This window comes from Onychomys torridus, chromosome 8, assembly GCF_903995425.1.
Source record: "Onychomys torridus chromosome 8, mOncTor1.1, whole genome shotgun sequence".
NCBI lineage: Eukaryota > Metazoa > Chordata > Mammalia > Rodentia > Cricetidae > Onychomys > Onychomys torridus.
In genome coordinates this window covers 8,791,932-8,815,812 of record NC_050450.1, presented here as the reverse complement: position 1 = coordinate 8,815,812, position 23,881 = coordinate 8,791,932, and the positions used below count along the sequence as shown (strand labels likewise).

Below are 23,881 nucleotides of genomic sequence, written 5' to 3'. Positions count from 1 at the left end.
AGTTCTGTTAGGCTTTAGTCTGTGGTTTATTGGCTACTTTTGAATCTGTAGTGAGGAAACATTCCCTGACAGGGAGCAAAGTTGGTCACCATAGGGCCAGGAGAAAAAGAGGAAGGGAAGAGGCTGTCAGGCCCCACTGTCTCCTTCAAGGGCACTCAGCCAGTGATGAAGACCTTCTGCTAGGTCAGTGGTTCTCAACCTGTGGGTCTCAACCCCTTAGGGGGTTGAATGAACCTTTTACAGGGGTCACAGATCAGATACTTACATTATAATTCATAATAGCAATAAAATTACAGTTATGAGGTAGTAATGAAAATAATGTTATAGTTGGGGTCACCACAGCATGAGGAATGGTATGAAAGGGTTGCAGCCTTAGGAAGGTTGAGTACCACTGTCCTAGATGTTAATTTCCACTATCTCTCAGTAGAGCCAGGCCCAGCGAGGACATCAGTGACTATTGCAGAGGACAAGAAGTCCTTCGAGTGCCACTATCCCTGAGTCCCAAGCACCTACCTGGCTTCTTTTACTGGCACAGCCTATTTGACTGCTGTGGTCACTGAAGTCTCTGTGTCCCCTCTTCAGAGACATACTATGAGCTGGGTGTGTGGTTCCAATACTCAGGATGCTAAGGCTCAGGGCTCACCTCGTGTTCAAGGCCAATTATAATAATGCAGATGGCCTAATCATACACTGTGTTCATTGTAGGTATCTGGTTATGGTGGCATCTGCCTTGTGGCTATGAAAGGTGTACCTACCTGGGAAAATTGGGCCAGGGCTGTACAGGACCTCTTGCTATCTTCTAACTTCCTGCAAATCTTTAACTATTTCAAAATAAAAATGTAAAACAATAACTGGGTTGGTTGTTCCTAGGAGTCAGTAGCCATTGCTCCCTGGCCAGCACACTAGGCCTTTATCCTTTCCAAGACAGTGCGAGTACATTCTCACTTGAGATTTTCCATATCCCAGAGATGTGAGAGTGTTAGTTTCCCACCAGGGCAAAGCCAGCTGGGAAGAACTGGCAGCTGCCAAAGATGTCCATTCAGCGAGCTGGGATGTTCCCCATGGCAATTCCTAAACATCTGTAGCTTCCTGCATTTGACCCTGAAGCATGATTCTAATTAGTCTTATTAATAAAAATTAGGAGTCAGATATCGGGATAATACCCTGAAAGATCAAAGAAGCAGAGGAGCAACAGCCACCAGTGACTTCTTACTGGATCATCACTGGATCCTCTGACAGAATAGGGGTGAGATCCTGTCTCTACCTGCCTTATATTCATGTCTGCACCTCCCAAGTGCTGGGATTAAAGATGTGAGCCACCATTGCCAGGCCGCTATGGTTAACCAGTGACTAACTCTGCTCTCTGATCTCCAGGCAAGCTTTGTCAGAACACAAATAACATATCACACAACATTTCTTCCGTCTTGTCTAAATACAGTAAGTACAATAACTATAGGCAAGAATTATATTAATAATGTCTAGTCCATTTGCATTTGACAAATTCAGAGAAAATACTCCGTTATCCTCTCTTGGTGAGTTCAAAGTGTGGTACCTAATTCACTTTCTAGTCTAACTTGCATAACCACGTTTCTATCCCCCTTCTCTTTTCACAACGAGATCCCTGAATCTCATCTCCTTTGTTCAGCTTTTTCCTTGACCATTACCCCTCTTACGTGATAATAAATATCTATGACCCATCTTTTGGGAATATGGCTGGACCATCTCAGCCAGCAGCCTTGAAGCTGTTCTGGTTGTAGAACTGAGAGGAAACTGCAACAGAAGTTCTCTGAGACACTGGATCATGTGGGCCATCCACTCCCATCAGAGATTCTTCAGGGGGTCTTCCTTAGTTAAACCTCTCATTTCCTGTGGAAATAAAAGCAAACCTCGGGCTGGGGATTTAGCTCAATGGTAGGGTGCTTGCCTAGCAAGCTCAAGGCCCTGGGTTTGATCCTGAGCTCAAAAACAAAAACAAAAAACAAAAAAAGAAAAGAAAAAAAAGCAAGTCTCTTTCCCAAAGTAACATATCTTTTGATTTAAATTTTGAAGTCAAGGTATTTTTAAATATATGGGTTGGTTTAATTTAGTAGCTTTCACAATCAAATGTCTCTCAGCAGTTATCATTTGACCATTAACAGTCAAAAGATCTAAAGACAACACAATAAAATATAGAATCTAGACTCTGTGTGTTTTCCATCTTTATGTGGCTTATCATATTTTTTATTACTCTATTTTTTAAGGACTTTCTCTACCATTTTTCTTTTTTCTCCCAAGCCTATGTATATTTTTAAACACACTATAACCACCCATTTAGAGGGTTTTTTTCCCCCCTGAATCTGTCTTTACTGCACATCTCTCTTGTTTGCTGACCACGTGAATCTTTAAATTGTTAAGTGGTGTGGATAGGACCTCTATCTCTGCCCTGGCAACTGGCTCTGCCCTGCTTGGTTCCCCAGGAGCCCAGCTTCATGGCAGAGGCATTGGTGAGAACCATGTTCACCTCCCCAGCTCTGGGAAGCTTCTGGGTCCATGCTGCCATTGAGTAGCATGTCTCCCACGGTTCATAAAGCCCATTGAAAGAGCTGTGTGGTTTTTGCTGCTGGCACTGAGTCAGGAAGCTGTCTCTTAAAGGAGCCGAGCCTCTGCTTGCCTCTAACAAACATAGTCTACCCAAGAAAAAGCAGCTACCAAGAAGCTGAATTTTGACTCCATTTTTTGTGTGTTTAGAATCCTTTTTAAAGCCTTTTCAGGCTTTATATGGAAATTGTTGCTCCATGTTGGGTGATAATTAGTCTTATCAATAAAAACCAGGCGTTAGATATCGGGGGTAATAACTTGAAAGATCAGAGGAGCAGAGGAGCAGCCACCAGTGACTTCTTACTTCTCCGGATCCTCTGGTAGAATAGGGTGAGATTCTGTCTCCACCTGCCTCATATTCCTGTCTCCACCTCCCAATTGTGTTGAGATTAAATGAGCCTTTCAAGTGCTGGGATCAAAGGCAGGAGCCTCCGAAGTGCTTAGATTAAAGGTGTGAGCCTCCCAAGGGCTGGGATTAAAGTTGTGAGCCACCACTGTCTGGCCTCTATGGTTAACTAGTGGCTAGCTCTGCCCTCTGCCCTCCATGCAAGCTTTATTTGTCAGACATAAGCAAAATATCATACAACATGACCTTGTTCTCTCTCCCCAGACTGACCACAAAGAACAATGAAAAGGAAGTGCTGTCTTTATAGATTGTGATGTAGTGTGGGGCACTGGAGACAGACACAGGCAGTTCCAGGCTTTACAGCTAAGTTAGTGTGAAGCATTGCACTAAGGAATCTATTTCTATTTGTCAATAGACTGAATTAGTGCTTGCTGCAGTGCAGTTAAAGAGAACAGCTTGCTTGCAGAAAGTGTGCACTGTGCAACTGCCCTGTGCAATGGACTCTGCAGGAGTGTGCATGCCTTGTAGTGGTTATTGTGAATGCTGTAGGGCATGACAATGTACACCAGGTTTGCTGTTGAATCCTGGAGTGAGTAGACCTGTAGAAGATGTCAAGGAACATAATTTATTTCCAACCAAAAGTGTTAAGGGGACATGACAGGCTATTTCTTCCATAAAACATTCTCACATGCCCTAAGTGTGGCAGGAGAGAGGAGAATCTTAATTGGCTTTATTTCAAAGTGTTGGGTTTTCAGCTAATTTCCCCTTCTTAAATTTGTTCTGATTGTTGGAATATTTTGCAATGAGTCTTTATTTGTGCAGTCATAGAAGAAATTCAGTTTTGAGCTCTTTTTATTATGAAGACAGAACATTTCAGTGTGTTTAACAACACACAGAAGATCTGAGGTGGGAAGTGAGAGGCAGAAATAAAATGTGGACAAGGAGCCTCCTGTGGTTTAGCTGATGAGAGATTAAATCTCAGTCTCTAGAAGGACGCAGGAAAATCTGAACTGGAAGAATACATCAGGTCCATTGTGAGTTTTACACAAATGATGGATGGATGAATGTAGATGTGATCCAGTGAGCTTATATGGGTCCAAGCTATGTGGTGGATATAATGGATGGATAGATGCATGCATGTGTGATTTGGTGAGCTGACATGTTCAGGGTCCAAGCTATATGGTTGGTAGTGATGAAATGTCTGTTTCTTTTCCTGAAACCTCATGTCACATGATCAGCCAGTATACCTGGTGAATGGATTTGGGAGGGAGTTGTGGTTGTAGCCCAGTGTCTGTCTTCCATTGTATGATGTATGATCTTATGTGGAGTTGGGGATGGATTTGGTCACTGGTTCCCTCCTGGTGTCCCAGTTTCCCCATCTACAAAGTAAGAATTGTGCTCCTTCCTGTGATGGTGTATAAACACTTAGTTAGAGGCAAGTCATGTAATACACAATAACTGGGCCAGGTAAACTGTGTTTAGTGTGTGCCTCTGTCATTGGAGAAAATATTATCATCAAGTGCCTGACCCAGAACAGCACTGGCAGGTTGGTGGGTTCACATAGCACATGTTTGCATTCCAAGTCTGTAGGCACAAGAACCAGTTGGCATTCACCAGCATTCCAAAAGGAAAGTTCCAGAAGTGTGCCCTTAGTTACAGTCATTTTCAGTGCTAATCTGTGATACAGGATAACACATTAACATTTGTAAGATACAAATTGTGTGCTTTTCTCACAGATTCCCTCCCCTGCTTAGGGTGGAAATTGTTAGTTTTTAAATTTTTTTTTTTTTTTAACATTCTTGTACCTGCAGAGAAAACGAGGTGCTCAAAGTCCAGCTGAAGAAATATGTAGGAGCTGTCCAGATGCTGAAAAGAGAAGGTCCAACAGCTGAAGGTGAGGTGGAGATAAGCCCATGGGGGAGGGCTGGCTGTTCCCCTGGCAGGCTCCAGGAGGGGATGGACACATGCTCCAGGAGCAGAGAACTGGTGCTTGTGGGGTTCCAGACATGGAGTTGGACAGAAAACCCTGCTGTATGTTTTTGCTGAACGAAAACTAAGCCTCACTAGACTTAGCAAAGGTTGTATGATTTGAGCACTATGGACTTTAGGTCTAGAATATTTTGAGTCCTGTGCAATGGTTGGTTCACATGAGGCCAGGGATATAAACAGCAGAGAGTAGGCATGGTGAAGAATCAGACCTCCCTGGACTTACGAGTTGCCAGGCTCGATCCTAGCTCTTTTATAGTTTCTTATCTCTCTGTACCTCAGTTTTCTCATGTGTAAAATGGGATTTAGCACAGGATAGGTGCTGGGTAGTGTAAGCGGTACAGCTTGGGTGGAAAGACATTCCAGCAGTCAGGAGTCAGGAATACCACTAAGTCATCCTGCACAGCAAACCTCACACAAGAGATTTATTGGGAGGGAAAACCCAGGAGGGTGGCTGCTTCTGTTTGGGTAAGAAATAACAAAAAACTGAGCAGAACACAGGGTTTATATAGGGTTTCTTGTGGGGGGTGAGGGGGACTTTCCACGGTGACCTAGGATTATGTGGCCTGATCTTGGGGCAAGTTCAGGGGGCCTGGGCCACTTGCTTGCCTTGAGAGTTTACAAAGTTCACAAAGGGAGTATCTGCCCACAGCAGGGATGGGCTTCCCTGCTGCTTGAGTTGGTGTGAATAGCCAACAGGTAATGTTTGGCTGTTGGTATTATTTAATATTTTAGTTTTGACAGTTTTATGCATATGTGCAATGTATTGGGATCATATTCACCCTCCATCCCCTCTCTTATCCCCTCACTCCTGCAAACTCGTCTCCCCAGCTAGTACCCTCCTGTGTTTATGGACCCACAGCATATTTATATGGAGGCCAGAGATCAACCTCTATGGTGTTCCTCAGGAGCTGTCCACTTTATTATTAGAAGCATGCTATCTCACCAAACCTGGAACTCACCAATTGGCTAGACTGGACAGCCAGTGGGCTCCAGGGATCCATTTGTCTCCTCCTCCCCAGCATTGGGGTTATAAGCATATATCATGGTGTCAGGTTTTTTGACACAGATGCTGGGGATTAAACTCAGGTCCTCATGTACCATCTCCCCAGCTTGCTTTTGATTTAGAAAGCACAGCACTGTGAGATGCATTTCTGAGTTAGGATCTTTGGAGCCCTTTTCCCCAAATGCACAAGTGGAGTTTGTAGTGTACAGATTGCAGCTGAAGTTCCATTTCTCAAGATGCAGCATGAGTGCTCTGAAGCAAAACTGGATGCAGGGCTTTCCAGCATGTGCTTGTGATCACCCTTGCTGGACTGCAGTAAGATGACCAGCATAGTCTCCTTCCAAGTAGCAGCAGCACCTTTCCATGTTCTATTGTGTGGTGTTTTAAGACACACTACGTACCTGGACATCCTCTCACACTACAGGGCTGAGCTCAGTATTGGGCACACATCAGCTGCCCTGTTGTTGTTTATGGAGTCCTGTGATTCTCTGCTTTTAGTCACAATTATCAAGGAGCACCAGCAATGTGCCAGCACCATGAAAACAGCCTTGCACCATTGCCTAGGCCTATAATCCCAACACTCAAAGCTGGGACCAAAGGTTTGTTAGTTAAAAACTAGCCTGAGTTGCATAGCCAGACTCTGTTCCCAGCCCCCAGCCTTTCCCCCTGATTTTTTGGCATTACAAATTACATATATGTAGGTATGTACTGATTACTCCATAATCATGTGTGTTGATGTGTGTTAGATGAATTGCTAAATGGTCTTATTAATAAAAAACCCAGAGCCAGATATTGGGGTAAAAACTGAGAGATCAGAGAAGCAGAAAGAAGCCAGCCATGTTCTTACTGCTAGGAAATCCTCAGCCCAAAAGAGAGCTACTTCCTGTATACTCACATCTATATACCTTTCTGTGCCCTGCCATCTCACTTCCTCTCTCCACCCAGCTACATCACTTCCTCTTTCTGCCCAGCTCTATCACTTCCTGTCTGTCTGTACTGACCTCCAGACCTTTAGGGTTAACTAGCACTGAGATTAAAGGTATGTACTACCACCCCTGGCTCTGTTCCCAGTGTGGCCTTGAACTCCCGTAGATCCATACAGATATCTATCTGCCTTCCTGATAGGATTAAAGGCATGTGCTATCACTGCCTGACCTCTTTGTTTAATATAGTGGCTGGCTTTTCCCTCTGATCCCCAGATAAGCTTTATTGGGGTGCACAAATAAAATATTTCCACAGATGTGTCTATTTTAAAAAGGTAGTTGTAAAAGGCAGTGCTTTCCAAAGTTGCATGGGAGCTTTCTTCCCAAGCTCTTACCTTCTTCCTCAAACTTTGGTGGTCTCATCTTCTGCACTGCCTGGGTCCCAGCACCTGCAGTCTTCTAGGAGCTGGAGTCCTACACTGAGAGCCTGGAGAAAGGGTACTTTGCCTATATGATTGATGGTGTATCAACACATCAGTGCCTAAGTTTCCTGAGTTATAGGGGAACTGAGAATATATTTTCATAGCATAAGAACTTTTTGGTTCAAGTATAAAGTATCTTTTTATCTTTGGCAAAACTGAATTAAATAGCTGTGAGCTCATCAGAGGGAAGAGACTGAAAATCTTTTTAAGCCCTAAGTACTTTTGCAGTGGACAGCACTCCTGATTGCTGTCCTGGGACCTTCACCTTTATCCTTATATTCTTGTTATGGAAAAATGCTTCCAGGGTAAAAAATAAACAGCATAAAATTAACTTTTAAAATACAATGTCAACAACCTTTAAATTTACAGGTACAAATCAAATTTCCACTTTTCTGTTGCTATGAGGAGGAAATGTGGAATAGAATTTGGGGTGGCCTCCTCACCTGATGGCTTTGGCTGCTGTTATGGTTGAGAGCAAGGGTGGGCTACTCTCTCCTGAGCACTGCATTTCCTAGCCAGGTTGGAGGTTTGGGAAAGCTTATCTCCCCTTTGCTTTTGGCTCTTGCTCTGGATGTCACCTTTGTATTCTCCCTGAAATATTACAGCTGTGGCAGAAGGGTCCCCATACCCCCAGGAACTAGCTTGGCAATTAAGCATCCATGGTAACTCCTCTGGACATAATGCCAACTTTGTTATTAAGGAACTGGGGTCCTTCCCTACTCTGCAGGGAGCCAGTATCAGACAGTTTCATGGATGACCAGAGAGTAGGAATTGACTCTGTATGTGTTTGATTTCATCTCGGGCATATTGCTCATGTCCTGAATCAAGATGTATGGCTAGGGAGCTGGGGTGATATTCTTGTGAGGAAAGTTCCCTGTAAGCATGAGGACCTAAGCTTGATCCCTAGACCCTGACTTACAAAGCTGATTGTGGTGGCTCATACATGAAATTCCAGCCATGGTGAGGTAGGTGTAAGACAAGGGATCCCTCTGTCTTACTAGCCAGCCAGACTAGCTAACTTGGTGATCTCTAGGGCAGTGAGTTGGTTTTGGCCTGAGAATACCTAGATAAGTCCTTAGGTCACATATCCATAGATAGATAAACTCTCATCCAGGGTCTCTCCTGTGGCCTGGCCACTCCCCTGACAGCCGCAGAAGGATGGTGCTGTTGTCATTCTATATACACATAGAAACCAAGACCCCAAAGGTAGATGTATACCAGCACCCCCACCCACCTACACACTGACACAGAGTCAGGTCTTTTGTGTATCTATAACCCTTTTCTGATCATTGCTTTAAATTGCAGTGTGGTTAGGACTGAAACAGTGGCTTTGGCTGCTGACTCTGCCCATCTCAGCTTTTCAACATGGTGCAGGCACTGAGTCATGCTTACCTCCCCAATTCTTGGAAGCAGTATTAGCAGTAAGACTGTTTCTTTAAGTTTGTGGCTGTGCTCCCAAGCCCAGAGGTAGTGCCTGGGAGAAGCCTCTTTGTATTGCTGCTTTGCCCTTCAGAGACCACAGGAGGCCTCCATGTTGCTGCTGCAGCCTGCTGCAGCCAGGATATGTGTCTCTATCCTGTAGCCCACCATGAGTGACATGAATTAGGAGGCTGTGCTTGGCTCCATTTTAGAGTCCTTTTTAAAGCTTTCTCAGGTTTTGGGTGGAAATTCTTGTCCCATGTTGGGTGCCAAAATGTAGTCAGAATTTTCTCCGGTCCCACCCAGCCCTGTGGTCTGTGTTTCTCTGGTCCCTCCTGGCCTGCAGCCGCTTATAAAATAATCCTTCAGAAGTTTATATTAATTACCAATTGTATGGCCTATGACAGGCTTCTTGCTAGGTAGTTCTTATAACTTAACCCATTTCTATTAATCTGTAAGTTGCCAAGTGGCCATGGCGTTACCGGTCTGCTGCCATCTTACTGCTCCTTTGGCAGTGGCTGGCATCTCTCCAGAATCTGCCCTTCTTTTCTCTGTCCCTCCACTTGGATTTCCTGCCTGGCTGTAGGCTTTCTTGCCATAGGCCAAAACAGTTTCATTTACTAACTGATGGGAGCAGCATATAGTCAGACATCCCACAGTACTTCCCCTTTTCTTTCTAATCAAAAAGGAAGGTTTTAATTTTAACATAGTAAAATTATATGTAACAAAGCAGTTATCAAGCAAAAATTATAGTTATAATATCTATGTTATATTTGGAAAAATTAGAAAATATTCTGCCATCTATTCTTTGTGAGTCTAATGTTTTATATCTAATTTATCTTTTATCATGACTAAGGACAGCTATACTTATGACTGTTTAGTCTTCAACTACTTCAAAGACCCCAGAAGGATATAGTATTACCTAAGTGAACAGGAAGTGCATTGTAAACAACTTCCAAAAACACATGCATATAGTCAGTCTGTACCAGGGGGTTATTTTTAGGAAACTGGCTCCTATGACTATGGAAGTTCAACAGCTCCATCATCTATAAGGTGTCCTGCAGACTAGATACCTGGGAAGAGTTGATTTCACAGTTTGACTTTGAATCCTGTGACTGACTACATCCTTTCTTCCATCTTAAGTCCTTCGAGCAGGTGAAACACAGCTCTGCTATACAGGCTGACAGAGAATTCACAGTTGACAGAGTAGCATTTGATCAAATACCTACATACCATGTACCAGTCATATTGTCAGCCACCATTGAGATTTCAGACTAACCATCATTGTCACTTGTCCAGAAAGTAGGAATCAGGATTCCTGCTTGTAACAGGTGGTGGTGGTAATCCCAGCACTCCAGAGGTAGAGGAAGGTGGATCTCTGAGTTTGAGGCCAGCCTGGTCTACAGAAGGAGTCTGAGGACAGCCAGAGCTACATAGAGAAACCCTGTCTTGAAAAATAAAAAATCAAATCAAAACAAAACAAAACAAAACAAAAGATTCCTGCTTCATCTACTAGATACAGCACTTCTTTTTCTCCAAGTTTGATCTCCCAGATGGCTTCTAGATCATGAGATGCATGGGTCCCCAGCCTGGGTGTCATGAGCTGAGCTTGCTGAAGTGCTGGTCTGGGCACATAGGCTCTGTCATGGGTAGGCTGTTCTGCTGTTTCACATTGCTCTTTAGCTTTATTCTGAGAAAAATACTCAAATGGGGGAGGCCATCCTCATCCTGGATAGCCTAAACAAGTTGTGTGCTGTCTAGTGAGAAAAAGGGAAGGAGCAGACAGCAGACCCAGACCAACTCATCCACTTCTTAGTGTGCTGTTGTGAGTAGACATGCTTGCTGTGGGCGTTGACGAGTGCAGAGTAGTCATACTCTTCTCCCCTCCCTCCACTTGAGGACCTTCGCTAATAAAGAGACGCCATTGCCTGGAGAGGGAGCCTGGGAAAGGCAAGGCAGGCTGAGGGCTGTAGGTTCAACCTCTGCCCTGGCTGCCTTTAATGGCTCTGTGTTCTTGCTGGAAGTTATTTCCAAGTTTCTGATGTTCATTTGGGGGCTGAAGATAACGACAGTGACTTTCTGGACTCATGTGCACAGAACGAGCAGTGGCACATGCCACATAGCGATTTCCATTATAAATGGGGTTGGTGATGTTCTGAAGATGCAAGTCGAGGAGGGCAAGGCAGATTAGCTGACACCTGTCGATTAGTTTCTGAAAGGTGAACGATTATGGTGATAATTGTATAGTGAACCTCTCTGAAAGCTCTGCAGCCATTATCCTGATAAAATAGTATCCAGGTGAGGAAATAGCTTCCTGTCTTGTAAACAAAACCCTGGAAAGTGGTGCTAGTGTCTGCCTAGCAGCTGTTATGGATGAGACAATGCACACATGCATGCACACACGCACGCATGCACACATATACACCACACACACACACACACACACACACACACCACATAAACTACACATACATACCACATACACACACACATACACATACACACACATACACTACACACACATACACACCACACACACACACACACACACACACACACACAGAAAGAGAGAGAGAAGCAATACTATATTATTATAATCACTCACACTGACTGTGAACCTGGCTTGACTGATCCTTTTGCTTTAGCCTCCAAGTGGCAGGGACCACATCCACCTCAGGGGCTGATATATATGTGCACCCTCTTTTATTTGTAAAACTTTAGTTATGACTTTGTGTAGGTGTAGGTTGTGTGTGCCATGACACACGTGGAGGTCAGACCACAGCTTTGTAGAGTCAGTTACCCTCTTCATCTTTGTGTGGGTTCTAGGGATTGAACTCATTTGCCAGGCCTGCTCATCATGGGTCCCTACCTGCTGAGCCACATCACCTGCCATCCACCTTAGTGTTTGAGCAAGGCTTTCATTGAGATGGAGCTGACTGGGTTAGACTGGCTGACCAGCAAGCCATAGGGACCCTCCTGCTTGGGCTTTCTCAGTGCTGGAATTCCAAGTGTGTGCTACTGACTGAGTTCTATTCCCAGACATCAAAGGGCTGGGTTTTTTTTTTTTTTTTTTTTTTTTATGATTGAATTTATTGGAAAAGTCTAGGGAGTAACATAGCTAATAGTATTCACTTCTGAGGGTTAACACATTAGTGTTTTCCATACATATTTTAGATTTTATTTGAAAAAAAAAAAAGGTTTTGTTACAGTTAGATTTCTGCTGCTATGATAAAACACTGCCTATAAGCAACTTGGGAAGGAAACGGTTGACTTACACTTCTATTGGTGAAATTATTAAGGCCACTCCACGTAGTTAAAAGGGAGGTTTATTTTGTGGGGTAACTTACAAATGAAGGGGTAGGTTACAGGGTCTGGCAAAGGTATAGCGCAATCCGGCGGTGTTCTCTGGAGAACTCTGCTTGGTTTACCTCCAGTGTCCAGGGTCCCAGAACCAAGAGAGAGACCTCCTCTTGATCCTCGGTCTTCCGCTCCTCCCTCTGCCCCGCCTTGTGGGCGAGATCATTACCAAAGCCTCAATGGGGGTTGGAACTTCCAGGCCAATGCTGGGATGGCTATCCACTACACACTTCTATGTCTGTCACTGAGTGAAGTCAAGTGGGAACATCAGGCAGGAGATGAAGCAGAGACCATGGAGCAGTCTATCTGGCTCCCTTTGCATGGCTTGCTCAGACCACTTTCTTATAGAACCCAGAACTACCTGCTGCAGGGGGCTGGGCCTCCCATATTGATAATCCATAAAGAAAAGTGGAACACACCTTTAGTCCCAGCACTCAGGAGGCAGAGGCAGGTGGATCTCTGTGAGTTTGAGGCCAGAGTGAGTTCCAAGACAGCCAGGGCTACACAGAGAAACTCCCTCCCCACAAAAAAAGAAAAGAAAATCCCTCACAAATACACCTACAGGCAATCTAGTGGAGGCAGCTCTTCTGTTGAGGATTTTTCTTCCCAGGTGACTCAGTTTGTGTCAAGTTGACACACTAACTGGCACCAGATTGAAAATTCAAAGTGTAGTGGAGAATGCCCTGTAAGTTGTACCGACAGATGTGCCTACTTTGGCCCACCTTAGATGCCATGCATCCATTACTTATCCCTGGGACCTGGTGAGGTAGGAGAGGGCAGTTAGGATGTGGTTAAGCCAGGCTGACATGAGATGGGAGTAGCCCCACAGCAACACGCTGTTCTGAGCACTGTGAGGGCTCAGAAACGAAGGGGCAGATTCTCTCAGAGAAGGGGTGGATGGCAGGGGGCCCTCAGCTGACTCTGCAGTGGGTTAGATGATTGCTGGGAGGGAGGGGTGAGACATTATCTGGATTTCATTGTCAGCATGCACTTCCTTGACTTGGGGGACACCATATTGGGTTGGATGAGACTTGGCTGTGTCAGAAGGAAAACAAACCACAGCAGCTCCCGTAGTTGTCTCTTGCATGAGATATCTGGATGTAGCTTGGGCTAGTGTGGGTGGCTTCTGGCCACAGGTGCTCAAGCTGCATCTCTTCTTACTCTTGATGCATGTCTTTTACCCTTTATGACTGCCTCATGTCACCTGTAAGATGACTGTTGCTCTGCCATCACATCCGTATTCCTGGAGGGTGGAAGCAGGAGATGGGAAGGCCTGAGGGTGCGTTTAATAGAGAGAGGACTTTTCAAAGAAGATGAGCTTGGGGGATAATATGCTTCCATTGAGGAGCTTTCAGATCCTCTCCTGTGGCTTCGGCTTGAACCTCTTTGGTTGGGAAATGTGCTAGTGCAGTGAGCTTGTGCAGAAGGAGGGACAGTGGGCATCAGATGGGCAGCCAGCATGACTGCCTCTGGTGGAAGTTGTTTGTGAGGGGTGGGGGTCTTGCTCCAAACCACCTTTTGTGCCATCAGTCCAGTGAAAATTTCAGCAAAGGCTCAGAGTCTGAGTTGCTTTGGAATGCAGCCCCACTTGCAGAAGTGACCCAAGTTTTCTGGTGTCCTGAGAGAGGGTGGTGTTTTATTTGCTGCACTGGTTTCAGCCCTCGTGGGACACCTTTCTCTCCCAAATCATAGCAGAAGCAGCTGCCTGGAAATACCCAGGATCAATTGGGTTTTGCTCCTTTTTATTGTTTGTAAGAAACAAAGACCCTCCCTTAGAGTGTTCTTCCTGTTCCATGTTTGCCAGTGTGAGTGGTGTCTGCAGCTTGTCAGTCAGCCTCTCCTTTGGTGGCAGATCTTCTCCTCCCAGGAGGCTGACAGGTGGCTTGTTTTGTTAAATGCCACTTTGGTTTTGAAACCCCACTCTGCTTTAGTCTCTAATTATAGCTTTCCTAAGACAACTGGTCATTTTGCTATGCTTGAGTGGGTAGAGGCTCCACGCCTCAGCAGAGTGGCTTGTCTAAGTGTTTTCCTTGGGAAGAGTGGAAACTATTCTCTGAAGAGAAGCAGCGATCCCCGGCTGGGCTCAGTCAGCTTGTGCTCTCCTCCCTGTCTTCTGCGCTTGAGCAGCACACTCTTAGTCACAGCACATCTTCTCTCCCCTAGAACCTTCCTCCTGTCAGCCTCCCCTGTGCTAGAGGCAGATGGTCCTCCCCAGCAGGTGCTCTCTGCTGTCTCTATTGTCATTTTCTCCAGCTTTTCATTCTCAGAAGTTTGATCTTACTACCCAGTTGATACATATTTTTAAAAAAATTTACATGTGTGCGCCTACATATGTGAATCACACATATGCATGAATCTGGTGGTCAGACGAGAACATCAACCTCCCTGGAACTGCAGTTGTAGGCAGTTGTAGGCACTGTGTGGATGCTGAGAACTGAATTCAAAGCCTCTATGAGAGCACAGAGTACTCTTTTTGATTTCCCTTTAAATTCATTCATTCATTCATTCATTTATCTCTCATATATTGTATCATGACACTAGTGTCTCTTCCTACCCATCCTCCACATCCCCTCTCCTCCAAATTCAGTCCTCCTTCTTTCCCCTTAGAAAAGGGCAGGCCTCCCAGGGATGTCAGCCAAACATGGCATATCAAGTTAAAATAAAACTAGGCACATCCCCTCATATTAAGGCTGGACGAGGCAACTTAGTAGGAGAAAAAGGGTCCCAAAAGCAGGCAAAAGGATCAAAGATAGCCTCTGATCCCACTGTTAGGAGTCCCATAAGAACACTAAGCTACACAACCATAACATATATGCAGAGGACTTAGGTCAGGCCCTTACAGGCTTCCTGATTGTTGGTTGAGTCTCTGTGAGTCCCTAAGAGCCCTGGTTAGTTGATTCTGTGGGCTGTGTTCTTGTGCTGTCCTTCACCCTTCTCCCTCTTCTGCAAGATTCTCTAAGCTCTCCCTAATGTTTGGCTGTGAGTCTCCTCATCTGTTCCTATCAGTTGCTGGATGATGCCTCTCTGATGATGATTATGTTAGGCTCCAGTCTATGAGTATAGCAGAGTATTATTAGGAATCATTCCACTGACCTTTTCCCCCCCGGTTGTATTTGGTTCTGTCCTTGGTCTCTTGGCTATCCAACCTCTGTTCCTGTCCCTCTGGGCAGTGTCTGGCATGGTCTCCCTCTTGTGGTGTGGGTTTAAGTTGGACTAGTCATTGGTTGACTGCTCCCACAAGTTCTGTTCCACCTTTACCCCAGCACATCTTACAGGCATGACTAATTGAAGATCAAAGGTTTTGTGGCTGGGTTGGTGTCCCAATGCCTCCACTGGAAGGCTTGCCTAGTTACTGGAGATAGCTGGTTCAGGTTCCACATCCATTACTAGGAGTCTTTGCTAGCATCACCCTCATGGATTCCTAGGAGTTTCCATTGTATCAGGTTTCTACCTCACCTCTGAAATGCCATCAAATTCGAGTGGTCTCTCCCAGTCTTCTCTCTCTACACCCACCCTATCTAATCCATCTTATTTCCATCTCCCCTGTCTCTTGTCTATCCATGAAATCTATTTCCTTTTTCCAGGGAGATCCATGTGTCTCCTTGTTACTTAGCCACTCTGGGTCTGTGGATTGTAGCATGTTTATCCTTTACTTTACAGCTAATCATCCACTTATGAGTGAGTGCATACCATGTTTGTCTTTTTGGGTCTGTGTTATAGCACTCAGGATGTGGTTTTTTTTTGTTTGTTTGTTTTGTTTTGTTTTTGTTTTTCTTTCTAGTTCCATCCATTTGCCTGCAAATTTCATGATGTTATTTTTTTTTAACAGCTGTGTAATACTCTATTGTATAAATATACCACATTTTCTTTATCCATTATTTGGTTGAGGAACATCTAGGTTGTTTCCAGGTTCTGGCTATTATGAATAAAGTTGCTATGAACGTAGTTGAGCAAGTGTCCTTTTGGTAGAATGGAACATATTTTGGGTATATGCCCAGGAGTGGAATAGTTGGGTCTTGAGGTAGATTCCCAATTTTCTAAGGAAGTATTGATTTCCATAGCTCCTTGGTAGAATTTTTTTTTGGGTGGTTTATGTATACTATCATATCATCTGAGAATAGCCATACTTTGACTTCTTCCTTTCCAATTTGTATCCCCTTGGTCCCTTTCAGTTGTCTAGCTAAGACTTCAAGTACTTTATTGAATAGATATGGAGAGAGTGGACAGTCTTGTCTTGTTTCTTATTTTAGTGGAGTTGCTTTGAGTTTCTCTCTATTTAATTTGATGTTGGCTGTTGGCTTGCTGCAAATTGCCTTTACTATGTTTAGGTATGTCCTTTGTATCCTCAAGCTCTCCAAGACTTTTATCACGAAGGAGTGGATTTTGTTAAAGGCTTTTTCAGCATCTAATAAGATGAGCATGTGATTTTTTTCTTTCATTTTTTAAAAGATTTATTTATTTATTATGTATACAGTGTTATACCTGCATGTATGCCTACATGCCAGAAGAGGGCACTAGATCTCATTATAGATGGTTGTGAACCACCATGTGGTTGCTGGAAATTGAACTCAGGGACCTTTGGAAGAGCAGCCAGTGCTCTTAACTGCGAGCCACCAGCCCCCTTTTTCATTTTTTTTTTTTTTTATATAGTGGATTACATTTACTGATTTTCATATGTTGAACCAACCCCATATCTCTGGGATGTAGCCTACTTGATTATGGTGGATGATCTTTTTTGATGTGTTCTTGGATTCAGTGTGCAAGTATTTTATTGAATATTTTTGCATCAATGTTCATGAGGGAAGTTGGACTGCAATCCTTTTTTTTTAATCTTTGTGTAATTTGGGTATTAGGATGATTGTATCCTCATAAAATGAATTTGGCAATGTCCCTTCTCTTTAACATACCCCCAAAACAGGGACACCCACATTTGTAAAAGAAACTTTACAAAAACTTAAATCATGTATTGAAACACACACATTAATAGTAGGAGACTTCAATACCCCACTCTCACCAATGGACAGGTCATCTCGATAAACAGAGAAATACTAGAGCTCACAGAATTGTTTTGGAATAATTTGAGGAGTATTGATATTAGCTCTTCTTTGAAAGCCTGGTAGAATTCTGCACTAAACCTCCTGGCCCTGGACTTTTTTTTTTGTTGTTGTTGTTGGGAAACTTTTAATGATTGCTTCCATTTCCTTAGGGGTTACAGGTCTATGTAAGTTGTTTATCTGATCTTGATTTAACTTTGGTAAGTGGTATCTATCAAGGAATTTGTCCATTTCTTTTAGATTTTCCAATTTTGTGGAGTACTACTTTTTGAAGTATAACCTAGTGATTCTTTGGGTTTCCTTGGTGTCTGATGTTATGTCTTCCTTTTTGTTTCTATTTTGTTAATTTAGATATGCTCTCCCTGTCTTCTAGTTAGTTTGGATAAGGGTGTGTCTGTCTTGTTGATTTTCTTAGAGAACCAACTCTTTGTTCCATTCTTTGTGTAGTTCTCTTTGTTTCTATTTTTACTAATTTCAGCCCTCAGTTCCATTATTTCCTGCTGTCTCCTCCTCCTGGGTGAGTTTGCTTCTTTTCCTTCTAGAGCTTCCAGGTGTGCTGTTATGTAACTCGTGTGTGATCTCTCCAATTTCTTTATAGCACTTGGTGCTATTAACTTTCCTCTTAGCGCTGTTTTCATATGTCCCATAAGTTGGGGTATGTTGTGCATTCATTTAATTTCTTTATTTCTTCCTTGATCCAATAGTCATTCATTAAAGAATTGTTCTGTTTCCATGAGTTTGTAGGCTTTCTGTTATTGTTGAAATCCAGCTTTAATCCATGGTGGTCTGATAGGATGTGTAGGGGGTTATTTAAATTTCTTGTACCTATTGAGACTTGTTTGGTATCTGACTATGTGGTCAGTTTTGGAGAATGTTCCATGAGGTGCTGAGAAGATATATTCTTTTGTGTCTGGGTGAAATGTTCTGTATATACTGTTTATAATTTGGTTTATAATTCTGTGAGCTCTAGTATTTCTCTGTTTATCGAGATGACCTGTCCATTGGTGAGAGTGGGGTATTGAAGTCTCCTACTATTAATGTGTGTGTTTCAATACATGATTTAAGTTTTTGTAAAGTTTCTTTTACAAATGTGGGTGTCCCTGTTTTGGGGGTATGTTAAGAATTGAAAAATCATCTTGGTAGATTTTTTTGTTTTTCCTTTGATGAGTATGGAGTGTCATTTCCTGTTTTGTTTTGTTTTGTTTTTAAATTTTGGTTTGAAGTCTGTTTTGTTAGCTATGAGAATGGCTATATCAGCTTGTTTCTTAGATTCATTTGCTTGGAAAATCTTTTTTCAATGCTTTACTATCTTTGATGTTGAGATGTCTTCCTAGTATGCAGCAGAAGGATGGATTCTGTTAGACTGTCTTTTTATTGGGGAATTTGAGTCCTTTGATACTGAACAACTCTAAACTGAATCACCACTGAGTCAAGGAAAAAATAAAGAAATTAAAGATTTCCTAGAACTCAATGAAAATGAATGCACAGCATACCCAAACTTAAGGGACACATAAAAGCAGTGCTAAGAGGAAAGTTCATAGCACCAAGTGCCTTCATGAAGAATTTACAAAGATCGCACACGAGCTACTTAACAGCACACCTGGAAGCTCTAGAAGGAAAAGAAGCAAAGTCACCCAAGAGGAGACAGCAGGAAATAATCAAACTGAGGGCTGAGAGCAAAAAAATGGAAACAAAGAGAACAACACCAAGAGTCAGTGAAACAAAGAGTTGGTTCTTTGAAAAAGTTAACAACATGGACAAACCATTAGCCAAACTAACTAAAAGGCAGGGAGAGAATTTCCAAATTAACAAAATCAGAAATGAATAGGGGGACATAACAACAGACACTGCAGAAATCCAGAGAATCATCAGGTCATACTTCAAAAACCTCTACTCCACACAATTGGAAAATCTAAAAGAAATGGACAAATTTCTTGATAGATACCTCATACCAAAATTAAATCAGGATCAGATAAACAATTTAAATAGACCTTTTACCCCTAAAGAAACAGAAACTGTTATTAAAAGTCTCCTAACCAAAACAAAACAAAACAAAACAAAACAAAACAAAAAAAGCCAGGGCAGATAGTTTCAGTACAGAATTCTACCAGAATTTCAAAGAAGAGCTAGTACTCCTGAAATTGTTCCACACAATAGAAACAGAAGGAACATTGCCAAACTCTTTTTTATGAGGCACAGAGGGTGTGTGCTGGGCATTTCTGTGCCACAGAGAACTGGGTTCAGTAAGGGCAGTCCCCGTGTGGCTTGTTTCCTCACATGAATATGAGTTACAGAGGGTGTGTGCTGGGCACCTCTGTGCCACAGAGAACTGGGTTCAGTAAGGGCAGTCCCCGTGTGGCTTGTTTCGTTTGTTCTTTTGTGTAATTGAATATTTTATCTGAATTTAAACAGCAATATGCTGATCCACAGTCACCCATCTCTCCCAGTGGTGGGTAACCAGAACTGAAGGATGCATATAAATGTATACAAATCTTATGCCTAAGTAATATGTGCATCTGCTTTATATTTTTCCCCAAATGTGATCCCAATAGCCTTGCTTGTAAATCTAGGTTTGTATGTTTTTTTAAATATATTTTGTGTATGTGTTTGCTTGCATATGTGTCTGTACAGCACACACACTCATGATGCTCATAGAGGCTGGAAGAGGGTGTTGGATTCCCTGGCACTGGAGTTTAGAGGTTGTCAGCTGCAATCTGGGTGTTGGGATTTGAATTGGGGCCCTCTAAAGAGCAGTGAGTGTTCTTAGTCACTGTTTCTCCATCCCCTCCAGTTCTGTTGGGACATACCCACACCCATTTGTTAGTATCACTGATACCTGTTTTCATGAGACAGTATTAGAGCTGAATAGCTCCAGCAGAGACCTGGGGGTCCTCGCACCCTAAAATAGTTATCACGTGACATTTGGAGGAAGTTAGAGGTCCCAGACCTGCATTACCTTTTCCAGATAACATTGCCACTCAACAAAACTTCTCTGGATCATCCTTTCTGTATCAGAATATTTGGAATCACCATGGGTGTGCTGTCTGTTCACAACTCATTCTCTGCACATACAGGCTGCCAGGTGGATAAGCAGTGCAGAGTGTAGGCTGGCAGGTGGGGGTGAGCAGTGCAGAGTGCAGGCTGGAAGTGGGGTGAGCAGTGTAGAGTGCAGGCTGGAGGTGGGGTGAGCAGTGCAGAGTGCAGGCTGGCAGATGGGGGTGAGCAGTACAGAGTGCAGGCTGGAGGTGGGGTGAGCAGTGCAGAGTGCAGGCTGGCAGATGGGGGTGAGCAGTGCAGAGTGCAGGCTGGAGGTGGGGTGAGCAGTGCAGAGTGTAGGCTGGAGGTGGGGTGAGCAGTACAGAGTGCAGGCTGGAGGTGGGGTGAGCAGTACAGAGTGCAGGCTGGAGGTGGGGTGAGCAGTGCAGAGTGCAGGCTGGAGGTGGGGTGAGCAGTAGTACAGAGCGCAGGCTGGCAGGTGGGGTGAGCAGTGCAGAGTGTAGGCTGGAGGTGGGGTGAGCAGTGCAGAGTGCAGGCTGGAGGTGGGGTGAGCAATACAGAGTGTAGGCTGGAGGTGGGGTGAGCAGTGCAGAGTGTAGGCTGGGGGTGGGGTGAGCAGTGCAGAGTGCAAGCTGGAGGTGGGGTGAGCAATACAGAGTGTAGGCTGGAGGTGGGGTGAGCAGTGCAGAGTGTAGGCTGGGGGTGGGGTGAGCAGTGCAGAGTGTAGGCTGGGGGTGGGGTGAGCAGTGCAGAGTGCAAGCTGGAGGTGGGGTGAGCAGAGCAGAGTGTAGGCTGGAGGTGGGGTGAGCAGTACAGAGTGTAGGCTGGAGGTGGGGTGAGCAGTGGTACAGAGTGCAGGCTGGAAGTGGGGAAGTGGGGTGAGCAGTACAGAGTGCAGGCTGGAGGTGGGGTGAGCAGAGCAGAGTGTAGGCTGGAGGTGGGGTGAGCAGTACAGAGTGTAGGCTGGAGGTGGGGTGAGCAGTAGTACAGAGTGCAAGCTGGAAGTGGGGAAGTGGGGTGAGCAGTACAGAGTGCAGGCTGGAGGTGGGGTGAGCAGTGCAGAGTGCAGGCTGGAGGTGGGGTGAGCAGTAGTACAGAGTGCAGGCTGGGGCTGGGGTGAGCAGTGCAGAGTGTAGGCTGGAGGTGGGGTGAGCAGTACAGAGTGCAGGCTGGAGGTGGGGTGAGCAATACAGAGTGTAGGCTGGAGGTGGGGTGAGCAGTACAGAGTGTAGGCTGGAGGTGGGGTGAGCAGTGGTACAGAGTGCAGGCTGGAAGTGGGGAAGTGGGGTGAGCAGTACAGAGTGCAGGCTGGAGGTGGGGTGAGCAGAGCAGAGTGTAGGCTGGAGGTGGGGTGAGCAGTACAGAGTGTAGGCTGGAGGTGGGGTGAGCAGTAGTACAGAGTGCAGGCTGGAAGTGGGGTGAGCAGTGCAGAGTGTAGGCTGGGGGTGGGGTGAGCAGTGCAGAGTACAGGCTGGCAGGTGGGGTGAGCAGTGCAGAGTGCAGGCTGGCAGGTGGGGTGAGCAGTGCAGAGTGCAGGCTGGCAGGTGGGGTGAGCACAAAGATCTCTGTGCCTCTTGCAGGGACAGACCTAGGGTAGAATTGAGCCCTGGAAGTCAGTGTCATTTGTATCCAGATCTTAACTAACCTTCCACTAGCATTCATACACACCTACCACCTCCACCTGCCAGCCTGCACTCTGCCCAGACTAGACTAGACATGGGAACTATGATTCTCCTATTAGAAAGGTCTGTTGGGGCCTGCAGCTTTATTCTAGTAATAACTTCCCCACCTTTAGCAGACAGTTGAAACCAGCAAACAGCAATGAGGACATGCCGTGTTTCACAAAACCGAGAGGCCGGAGTGCAGATATGGCTGGATGTGGGTGCTCAAAGTGTGTTCCAGAGAGCCAGCACTGTACATTCATTCTGTTTCCCATTCAGGCAGGGGAGGCAGGGAGGACAGGGGGCAGGTACAGTAGCTTAGAAGCCCTGGAGCTCAGGGCTCACACGGGCTTTGCGTGGGCAGGAGCAGAGGTGGACTTAGCTGGAGAGGTAGACAGGGATCAGAAAATATGGCCCAATTCAACTTCCATGTTGTGTCCTTGCCAGTGCCACCCTGCCCATGTCTTGGGTTGTTTTCAACCACGTCGGAAACAGAATTCTGCCTTTAAAGGGATGGTGACTTTTAGGCACTTAAAATATTTTTCTTTTCTTTCTTTCTTTCTTTTTTTTTTTTAAATTTCTGACATTGTTTGAATTTAATGATTCATATTACAAATTATTCATGAAAATGATCTTTTAAGCATCTTATAATAGCTGAAATTATCCTTCATTAGATACTGACAGTTCCTGTGATGGGTGTAATTATAAAAAAATATTCTTAGGCTAGCTATATTCTGCAGTGTTAAAATTACGCAAATAAGCAAGGGACCAGGAATAGAAGCTGAGTAGGATGGTCAGGTGGGGGGGGGCGCTGCAGGCTTTCTAAAAATGAATAAATATGTGCTTGTGTGCACAGTAAGATGCTCCTGGACTGTCTGTTGTGCGGCTGAGCCACTCTCCCTGACAGGGGAGCAAAGGGACCAGCGACTGGCTTGCATGCTCTTGCCCATGTACGGACTGTGGGATGGAGGAGAAGTTTTTTTTTTTTTTAAGCTTTGTTCACTCAGCATTTTTTGCAAGGTACACTGTAGTAATCTCAGATACTTGTGGAGAGTAGCAGGCTTGTTGCTAACACAGATAGCGTTGTGTAAGGAAGGGAGAGATGGAACAGGAAGTGTAAGGCCCTGGGGCTGGGGCAGCCACCTAGGTTAATTTGACCTCATCGTGTTTATGGCACAGGACAACAGGGGCATGGGTTCAAGGCTCATGGGGACCTCTTGATTTCTTGAGTTTATCTTGGTATCTTCTCTAAGGTTCTTACCTTTGACTGTTCTTGAACTTATAACCCTCTTGTCTCAATCTTCTGGTTATCTGGGATTCTAGGCATGCTACTATGCCTGGCTTAGGTTCACTTTTTTGCTGTTCAGTATTGGAGATGAAGTCAGGACCACACATGTACTAGATAAGTATTCATCACTGACCACAACCCTAGCAGTCTTTTTACTTATTTTGGGACAAGTTTCACAAAGTTGTTTAGGTTGGTCTTGAACTTGTTCTATAGTCTAGACTGGTTTTGAACTTGAAATCCTGCCTCAGTAGCTTTCTGAGTAGCTTGGATGACAAGTCTGTACCACTATGCCTGGACTCATTGGTATCATTGTGGGAAATGTGCAGAAGAGAGGAAGGAGCGCCCATCCAGTTTATTGTGGTGTCATGGTGCTGGTTCTTTGCTTGTACAAACTCTGTACATTCTCCTACCTACTCAATTCCATTTGGGTCTTCGCATGCTATGCCTCCTCTTAAAGCCCCTAAGGAGAGGTGAGCTAGTTCCCGCAGGTGCCTCCTCTGGCCTTGCACTCTCAGGCCCACTCACCAGCAATGCTGTGGAGTCAACTCTTCCATCTTCCCATTTTTGACCAGTACCATTTAATAAAGCCTTAGGTAGAGAAGGTGATGGAAATTCATGGAGACTAACATTTCAGTGTGCCAGCTGCCAGGCACAGCTCTAAGAAGCGTACACTTGATTGATTTTCATGCTTGTCCACAATTGCTAGGTGTGATGATGATCTTCATTCATCCAAGGAGGAAACAGAACTTAGCTAAAGTCACACAGCAGATTAGGAAGTGAGACAA

The 23,881-nt window shown here is 44.5% G+C and overlaps 1 protein-coding gene across 1 annotated transcript in view; it reads left to right on the top strand.

Moving 5' to 3' along the window:
- Snx29 (sorting nexin 29) overlaps window positions 1-23,881 on the top strand; it is a 470,841-nt gene that overhangs the window by 182,572 nt on the left and 264,388 nt on the right. The window contains exon 14 of the mRNA XM_036196324.1: window positions 4,735-4,817. Within this exon, the coding sequence (XP_036052217.1) occupies window positions 4,735-4,817 (83 nt within the window). The remainder of the gene's footprint in view (window positions 1-4,734; window positions 4,818-23,881) is intronic.